Source organism: Anguilla anguilla, chromosome 17 (genome assembly GCF_013347855.1).
Source record: "Anguilla anguilla isolate fAngAng1 chromosome 17, fAngAng1.pri, whole genome shotgun sequence".
Taxonomy (NCBI): domain Eukaryota; kingdom Metazoa; phylum Chordata; class Actinopteri; order Anguilliformes; family Anguillidae; genus Anguilla; species Anguilla anguilla.
In genome coordinates this window covers 26,561,368-26,571,118 of record NC_049217.1, presented here as the reverse complement: position 1 = coordinate 26,571,118, position 9,751 = coordinate 26,561,368, and the positions used below count along the sequence as shown (strand labels likewise).

Genomic DNA, 9,751 nt, shown 5'->3' with positions numbered 1-9,751 from the left:
TCACCTGCATTCTTGCTCCTCCTTGCTCCCTCGTTTGGGGGAGTACTTCTTGGTCAGATTTCTATCGGAGGAAAGAGACAGGTTAAATTCAGGCATATTCCGATCATATCGGTTACACTAGAGTAAATCAGAACTACACTGTGCTGTTCGGATGTACAGCACTTCGGTACTGCTGATTACGGTAACCGCGGCAACGTGCTGGAATTGCAGCATAATGGTTCGTGGGCTGGGGGCCTGCAACTCCAAGGTTGCAAGTTTGAGTCCCAGACGGGGGCACTGCGACTCAAACTTACATGGCAAGCCGAGTATGGCAAGTCACCCAGACTGCTTCAGAAAACATCCAGCTGCGTAAATAAATTGCACGTAAGAAGGCTGGAAGTCGCTGCGGATGAGAGCATCTGCTGCACGTGAAAATGTGGCCCGTTTTGAGACGCCCCTCTTTCCCTTAATGCCAGGCCCTCGTGACCACCACATCCGCACTGCCTTCAGTCTGTCTGCTCCCACTTCCTCTTCCCCGCACAGATGGAGAGCAGGAGATACAGGAGGAAAGAAAGCAGCAAGAGGAAGAGAGACCGAAACAGAGAAAGACAGAAAGCGAGAGAGAAACGACCACAAACACACAAGGCGGGCGCAACTCGCACGTTCACACAAACCGACCCACTTGCACTTTACACGCACACGTGCACAGGTGCACGCAATACAGTCTCATCCTCGCACGCACACTCCCGATACACACACGCAACTGCACGTGCACTCACTCGCCCACACATACAAATGGCACACACGCTCAAACACACGCACACGTATTCACAAACACACACACACACACACACACACTCACAAAAACGCACATTCAGCTTGCAGGACCTGTGCCCGCTGTGTGTATGTGGCTCTTAGCTGTAATGCGGGGCAGCAGCGTAGTACAATGGTTAGGGAACTGGGCTTGTAACTGAGAGGCTGCAGGTTCGACTCCCGCTGCTGTTGTACCCTTGAGCAAGATACGCGACCTGCACTGTTTCAGTGTATATCCAGCCGTATAAATTAGTACTATGTATAAAACAATGCTTAAGGTGTGTCAGTGGCTCGGGCTTAGCGCCTGCTACACGCCGGGGATGCACTGCAGTGTAATGCGGAAGCGCAGCAGGGCTCGCTGTACCTCAGCTGTTTGGCATAGTTCTGCTCGACCTCAGTTCGCTCCTTCACGAACTTCACGTACTTCTCCACCAGGTCCAGGCCGGACTGCGTGTGCTTTTCGATGACGTCGTACTGGTCCTGCATCAAGAAACAGCAGAGACGTTCAGAGATCCACTTCGACACACATTCAAAACTGTTCATCCAGTCCAGTTTATCTGTTATGTGTGTGTGTGTGACCCAGACACGGGGGCTTTTGCGTCAGCGTTTCAGAATTGGTTTTCCCTATCGCTGAGTGTACACAAATGCAATATGAAATAAGGACAGGCAACCTTTCCCTGAGAAATCACAACTTCACTCTGACGATGAACACGAGCAGTTTAAAATGCGACCAGTTGCCGATTTGCCATTTGCTGTACAATTCAGCCCTCTGGGAAGGTAAGTTCACGATCGTGCTGTTATTGTATGGGGCGTCGGCCCTGCGTTTGAACTGCGCTGCAATGACTGGTATGGAACAACGCATAGATACAGCCCACACATTCCAGGAATTTACATCCTTGACCTCTGACATCAGAAATCATGCCAAGTGTACACACGTGATTTATGACAGTATGCAAAACAGCGAGTGACTGCCTGTTCCAATATGGCTGACAGGATACCCAAACAGGAAGTGACTGCCTGTTCCAATATGGCTGACAGGATACCCAAACAGGAAGTGACTGCCTGTTCCAATATGACTTACAGGACACACAAACAGGAAGTGACTGCCTGTTCCAATATGACTTACAGGATACCCAAACAGGAAGTGACTGCCTGTTCCAATATGACTTACAGGATACCCAAACAGGAAGTGACTGCCTGTTCCAATACGACTTACAGGACACACAAACAGGAAGTGACTGTCTGTTCCGTTATGGGTGACAGGATGCCCAACCAGTGTGGAGTTTCCTCAAGTCCCATCTCAAATCCAGCATGGATTTGGTACAGCACACACTCACACAGGCACATCCACGCGCACACGCACACACACACACAAACACGTGTCCACACAGGCCTGCAATCTGAACTCCTGCATGGCTAAGCATGTCTGAGATGTTATCAAGAACAAGCTTTCCCCATCTTTTATGGGGGGGAGGGTGGGGGGGGGGGGGGGGGGCAGCAGAAGTTTTGGGAAGACATTCCTGACATGTTTAGCCATGTCCCCTCCCCCCCCTGCACCAAAAGGCCACAACATAAAACGAGACACAACAGAAAGCACGAACTGTGCGTGTGCGGGGAAGCAGCACCGTGGCACAGAGACCCTGAGACTGCACAGCAGTGTGTGTGCGCACGCGTGTGTGTGCATGTACGTGTGTGTGTGTGTGCATGTGTGTGTGCGCGTGCGCGTGCCCGTGTGTGTGCGGGTGTGCGTGCTTGTGTGTGTGTGCACATGCACGCATGTGCATGCGTGCGCGTGCTTGTGTGTGTGTGTGTGCACATGCACGCGTGTGTGCGTGTGTGCGTGTGTGCGTATGCGCGCGTGTGTGCGCGTGCCCGTGTGTGTGTGTGAGAGAGAGACAGTAATGATCACTGGTCTCTTCTCAGCTCTGTATTTTAAGGCCGGAGATGAACAGCACTAGTACAGACACGGAGCGAGAGAGCAATTGCCAGGGACATGCCTGGCCCTGTTCAGGACTGCCTGAACACCTCTGTAAAACACGTTCCCCCTCCCTCAACTCCCGTCCCCCCCCTCGTCCCCCCCCCCCCCCCCCACGCGCACACATCTGAGCAGCCGAGCGAAAGCTGGCAGCCTGCGTTTAGGGGAGCTCTGGTGCTCGCCTGCTCTCTCTCAAACGGACACGTGGCAGCGGTGGGACAGACCTACAGCTGGGAACAGGCCCTCCAAAATTCAGAAAAAGGGGTCAGAAAAAATATATCTACGCTGTATTTCCCAACTGACTGCGGAATGGTAAGCACATCCAAAGTGTTCTAATAGCCCCGCCCTCGGGCCTACAGTCTACAGTCACGTCTCCATGTCCCAATACCGCACGTGTCTCAGTCAGACTTCCCTCGCCCCCCCTCCCCCCCTTCCCAAATCCTAGTCCCCTGCTCCTTCAACACCACCCCACGCACACCCCAGACATCCCTGTCCCCAAACCCAACAGCACTGACGGCCTCTACCGCTGTCCTATAACAAACAAAGTAAACAGTCACAAACAAGACAACAGGAAGCACTAAGTCAGCAGTCAGGAAAGACTGCATCACACTGTTCTTCAAATGTTTACTAGCTTAGTCACTGGCACAGACACAGGCAGTTTAGAAACTTCTGGCCAGGCCACATATTTGAGGTCGTGCTGAACATGACGACATTGCAGGATACTCCAGGACCCAGCGATGCTACACTAAACCCCACAATGCTCCAGCAAACCCCACAATGTTCCACTAAGCCCCACAATGCTCCTCGAAAAACCCAGCAATGCTCCACTAAACCCCACAATGTTCCATTGAACCCCACAGCATTCCACTAAGCCCCACAATGTTCCACTAAGCCCCACAATGCTCCACGAAACCCCACAATGCTCCACGAAACCCCACAATGCTCCACGAAACCCCACAATGTTCCACGAAACCCCACAATGCTCCACCAAACCCCACAATGTTCCACTAAACCCCACAATGTTCCACGAAACCCCACAATGTTCCACTAAACCCCACAATGTTCCACGAAACCCCACAATGTTCCATTAAACCCCACAATGTTCCATTAAACCCCACAATGTTCCACTAAACCCCACAATGTTCCATTAAACCCCACAATGTTCCATTAAACCCCACAATGTTACACCAAACCCCATAATGTTCCATTAAACCCCACAATGTTCCACCAAACCCACAATGTTCCATTAAACCCCACAATGTTCCACCAAACCCCACAATGTTCCATTAAACCCCACAATGTTCCACTAAACCCCACAATGTTCCATTAAACCCCACAATGTTCCATTAAACCCCACAATGTTCCACCAAACCCCACAATGTTCCATTAAACCCCACAATGTTCCACTAAACCCCACAATGTTCCACTAAACCCCACAATGTCCCAATACAAACCCTGCACAGACCTACTGCCGCTCCATTAAACTTCAATGTCCCAACACCATGGCCCCCAAACCCCAGTCCCAATAAAAACATCAAAAAGGGCTGAATATTACACACATAACAGACACGCCGGCCCAAAGCAAATCTCACCCCGTCCAAATGTTAAGCGCCCCTAATACCTCAACACTGCTCCCCTGTTCAACATCTCACATGGTCACAAAGCTGTACCCCGAAAAGCCCATACAGACCCAAAGCAGTACCCCCAAACAGCCCTAATGCTGTCCCCCCTGGCCTCCTAGGGAAGCCCTCTGATTGGGGCAGAACTGGCCGGTCTGCAGCCCACTGCGAGTGGAGATAACGTGCACAGAAAATGCACACTATGCAACGTCCCCACGAGCCAGCTGTGTTCACTGTGCGAATTCACACTACACAGGACAGAGAAGATTCTGGGATTGGGTTCGCCTTGCCTCACCTCACCATCGTTTGTGGGAATAACCAGGGTTTCTGAATGTGCTTGTTCACACAGTGACATGCCCCACCCAGTGCATCTCCGATGAGTGACTACAAAATTAGCTTCCGGAAAATAATGCATTGTTAATAGGCCTAAAAGTAACAAACCCCACACACTGAACAGGTTGCGCCTGTTCTCAGGCACACACACAGCACAGTGCACTTGTACATCTGCAGGCCCACGCACCAGACATGCGTTCACGCCAAACTAAGTTTGCGGCGAACGGCTAACGTTGAACGATTTAAAATACACATAACCAATTTGTTCGCCACCAACGCGTCGTTAATAAAAAGTGATGCGATTGAAGCGGAGGGTCATTTCCGCAGCGGCTTCCACGACATTAGAGGACTCCGCTAAACGTGGTCCTGACACGACAGATACTATGCCTGCGATCCATACTGTCGTGCAGCACAACTAACTCGGAGGTGTGCAGAATTGAGCGGTGTGCCGAGGAAGTCACATGTCAGGATGAGAGCCTTTGTTCCCTCGGCGTCTTTCCTGTCAGCAGACATCTTTGTTCGCGGCGCTCTACCTCTTCGGGCTGCTAGGTGACGTCAGCTAGCGTCCGTGGCGAATAGAGAAAAGTTTGAATACGTTTGGGGAACGTCAGCTATTGTTTTGCCGTCTCGATGGCACGTTAGGACACCTGCCCACCCACGTCCCTACAAACCTGCACACCAACAAAATAATGCCTTCACCTTTCTGGTCGGCATCACCTTTCACACCAGAGCCATGCATGGTAACGTCGCCAAAGCAGCATCTGGCAAAATGATGTGGCTTTGGGGTTAATACTTCTCATGGCATCCGAGATTGTCCTTCAAGACAAAAAAAACTGCCTTCTTTTCACTGTTATTGCGAAAGTGAATTTAATGAGAAAGACCGGGAAATAAAACCAGAAAACCAGCCCAGACCCCCTGAGAGTATGCTTCCGTTCTCTTGTAGCAGGCCAGTGACCGGGGGGGCGGTGTGGTTCTAACAGTTAGGGAACTGGCCTCGTAACCTGATGGTTGCAGGTTCGATGCCCAGGTAGGGCGCTGCCGTGTACCCTTTGAGGAGCAAGGTGCTTAACCTGCATTGCTTCAGAAAAATCAGCCAGCTGAATAAATGGATACTGTGTAAAAATGAGAATTAAGGATTTAATCTGCATGTTTAATCCACAATTTCCGGATCTGAGCATCTGCTAAATGGCTGTAAGGTAATGGAACTGTGTGTGCATGCCATTCTTCCACTATTCCACTATTGTAAGGGGGCAGAACTACCAGCATTATTGAATAAACAAACATGGGACACACAGAGACATGCATCAGACAGGTAGCTTAGGACAGCGATGAATATTCCACCTGACAAACTAACTGAGCTAGTCACCAACAGTGCAACTCAACATTTGAACAATTCACACAGGTACTGATTCACTCCTGTATCAGCTCAGTAACATAGTCTGTGAGTGCTTTCGTTTATATATCCCATGTTTATAAGGAAGGCTAGAACTTGATGTGAAATCTCAGTAACTCTACAATGCAGGAACTCAATAACCCAAAACCATAAGCGCAATAATACTTAACCCCCCAACCCACCACCCCTACCCCCATCTCTACCCCTCTCTATCCACCTGGGCAACGTACAGAGCCAAATGCAGGCTGCACTAATTAGGCTTCGCTTGAATCCTGACCGTACCGGTGCTGACAGCACTTTGGGGAGATGTATAATCTCTCACAGTACAGGCCTAACTGTCCAGGGAGGGAGGGTATCAGGTGGCGGGTGCTTCTCTGCCAAACCGCGCAGGGCTCCTGCTCAGATCCACCGCCTGCAGCTGCGCAGATCTGCAGCCACAGCAGAGCTCGGGCGCAAAGGCAGCGGATCTGGACCTGGACGTCCCGAAACTGGAGAGGACGCAGGTGGTTGGTGACCTCACGAGGGGATTCGGAACTACCGAACGGATCTCCACACAACAACCCGGCAAAATCATTGCTCGCAAAACGGACGCAACACATCGATGAATATTTCCACCCATTTACTCCCCAGCACACATTCACTTTACTGCGAACGGGCAAGAAATATCAAGCAGTGAAGGATAAGGACAAGATGATGGAATTTTCTACGGCTGCACATTCACCTCGACAAAGTGAGGTAAAAGCTAAAGTGGAATGACACAGTTAAAATGGAGACGTGTCCTGGTTCATGCGCTCGACTATATTAGACTGTTCCTGCCAGCTCACACTGAAAGAAGCATCAGAGTGTTTAATTGGGTCACATATAATTAGGCTGTCGCTCCAAGAAAGAAAAAGGAGGTCAAAGCCCTCAAATATGGCAGGATGGAGAAGCAGCGCCCAGCAGTGCTTAGATCAGTGGTGCTGAACAGTGCTAGGACCAGCACACTGGATCAGCGGTCAGAGCAGCAGGGTGACAGAGTGGTTAGTGCAGAGCAGTGTGGAGCAATGGTAAGTGTGGACTGGACCAGTATGCTGGGTCCAAAAATGTATGTTTGTCTTCAACTATACTTTCTTCCTGAGCTAGACTCTTGCATTCTTTTCAAAGTCCTTCTTCTGTTTAACGTCCTTCTTCTGTGAATACTACTCCCCTCAGTGAATTGCAGACAAACAGGGCTTACATAGCAAACCCATGGGTCAAGAATGCTACCAACTGAAACCACAAAAGCGGGATTGATTTCCGAGAGCTGCAGCACCAGGACTGATGCCTATCGATGTTTAAACACAGCTGTCACGCAAACCACCACCAAGCGCAGCTATATAATGTCCCGATGGTGATCGTTCTACTGAAAGTACAGAAAACGTCACTTCCTCGGGGTTTAAACAGGACCCGTTGTCTCTCGCAAGTTCACTTCGTATCGCTCTACATGCAGTCACAGTCATGCTACCACGTACCACATGGTAATGTCACCACTACCCTGTCCATCCCTAACACTCCGCCGCAACTCTCAGGAATGTGACCCTGATCCAGAACTCGGCACGGTGTGGTAAACTTCAGGGTGGTGTTCGTATCGCACAGTAAACAACACGTACGTTTTTTTAACTGCTGGAAACTTGCGATTCTTTCTACAGGACGACACTGCATTTAAACTAACGTTAGTGAACAAACACCGTGAATTCTGTCACTACCCTAGGGACTATCCACTATCTACTAGGACAGGTAGAGACGGGAATATGCTATTTCTGCAGTTCAATATAACGGGGGGGGGGGGGGGGGGGGGCGACGATCTGTTGTGAAATTGTGATGAAGACTTAGTCGCTAACTCTAGATCCTTCAGTATGTCCATAGACATCGTCATCTCACATTGAACAGAACGCGGCCGTAGGAATGCACCGTTCGCAAAGCTTACGCTGACGAGAAAAGACTCTCCTTGACAGCTCAACACAATTGCATTTCCTCCACATTCTTTATTTTGCACACCCAGTATCAAAACCAGCCGAGCTTGGTTGGCAACGTCGGCCTAAGTGATTAATCAGTAGGCAATTCTCGGGGGGGGGGGGGGGAGAGAAACCTATTGGCTCAACACCCATGAAGTACAGGGATTTTGGACATGTGAAGTCTTATTAGCGTGGGGTTAGGGGGTTTGCGTTAGGGGGTTTACGTTAGTTGTGACAGGCATCTTTGACACAATATGGATGCAAGATAAGGTGTGTCCAATAACTTCTTGTCAATGTAACCAGACAGCTAGCAAACCAACAAACTATCCCAGCCAGTAGCCAGCTGCAGCAATCACTGTTAGTCTAACTCGACAAGACTCAGATGTAAACATATGTAGACCTGAAATACTCACGAAATTAAATGCAGTCACGTCCCTAAAATCATTAACCTGCAATACACAGAGTCGCACAAACGGTACAACCACAATCCAGAGGGGGTAAATCGACCAGATAATGTACCACTGCCAGAGATGTGTCACTAATGAACTTCGAAAAGTGAGGGAAAACGGTAGAAACAGCGCTCCAGATAGCCTGATAAAATTGTTTTGTTTTCGTTCAGCCTACTGTCATATAACTGCAACCCTTGGAATTTTCGAGCGGCAACAAGGACAGATTATCAAAACACTCGTTGGATGGAAGTGTTACGAGTTTTAGAGTAGTGGAAATGTTTAACTTACAGCGTCACAAAAGCATTTATAATCACTAGGCATGTCTGAACCGGTAAAGAAGCTATTTGTTCTACATTAGCAAACTCACCCAAAGGTCCGTGCCCCAATCCATGGCCAATTCCCGTCTCCGTATCAACCTATCCGCCACACAAAGAAAACTTCAGCAAACTTCTAGGCAAATTCGCAGATGTTTTCGCAACGACGAGACAAAGGCAACGCGCGTCAACTTCGTGCGTGTCCTATCTTTCTTCACGCGATTGTGGGCATTGTTATTTTCCTTTTCGTGTTGTTGTTTTTTTTATTTCTTATTTTTTCTCCTCTATCTTTCTCGCCAAGTTTTCTTCGTAAGGCGAAGAGGGATCAACTAGATCTCACATCCGCGTCACTCCCAAATCCCAGCTAATTCTTAAAGGAGCCAGGCACCATTTCCGTAAACACTATCTGTCGAGCGTTTAATAACCTGTTGTGAGATATTATAAGTTACTTAGTGGTTCTAAGAAAATTTGGTTATTTCTTATCATTCATAGTAATATTTTATTATTATTGTATTTTTTGAGTTTTATAACAAACCCATAAGGCCACAATGAGCTTTATTAAATCTAACAAAAGTGTGACATTGACTCCAAAACAGCCAGTGTTAAATGAAAAAAAAACTATATAAAAATATAAAGATATAGCAGTGTAACTCATAGGCTGTGAATACTCAGACCTTACTTACATCATATCAATGCTCACCCCTCTGCCCTCAGTCAGCAGTGGGTAGCACTGTCACCTCACAGCCTAGGTATGAGTGTGTGAGTGAATGGTGAGTGAATGGTGTGTGTGCCCTGCTATAGACTGGTGGTCTGTCCAGTGCGTATTCCTGCCTCTCGCCCAATGCACGCTGGGATAGGCTCCAGCGCCCCCCGCGACCCTGTCCAGGGTATAAGCGGGTATGG

The 9,751-nt window shown here is 49.0% G+C and overlaps 1 protein-coding gene across 4 annotated transcripts in view; it reads right to left on the bottom strand.

The window, feature by feature from the left end:
- The window catches only part of trip10a (thyroid hormone receptor interactor 10a), a 24,989-nt gene extending 15,777 nt beyond the window's left edge, over positions 1 to 9,212 (bottom strand). For 2 of the 4 annotated variants that reach the window (XM_035397579.1, XM_035397580.1), the window contains exons 1-3: positions 8,902 to 9,212; positions 1,157 to 1,272; positions 5 to 61 (exon numbers count right to left, since the gene is read on the bottom strand). In XM_035397579.1, coding sequence (XP_035253470.1) covers positions 5 to 61; positions 1,157 to 1,272; positions 8,902 to 8,925 — 197 coding nt within the window. In that variant the 5' untranslated portion in view covers positions 8,926 to 9,212. The remainder of the gene's footprint in view (positions 1 to 4; positions 62 to 1,156; positions 1,273 to 8,901) is intronic. The other 2 variants (XM_035397582.1, XM_035397583.1) reach the window with 1 other exon arrangement.
- Positions 9,213 to 9,751: the final 539 nt, after the last annotated feature.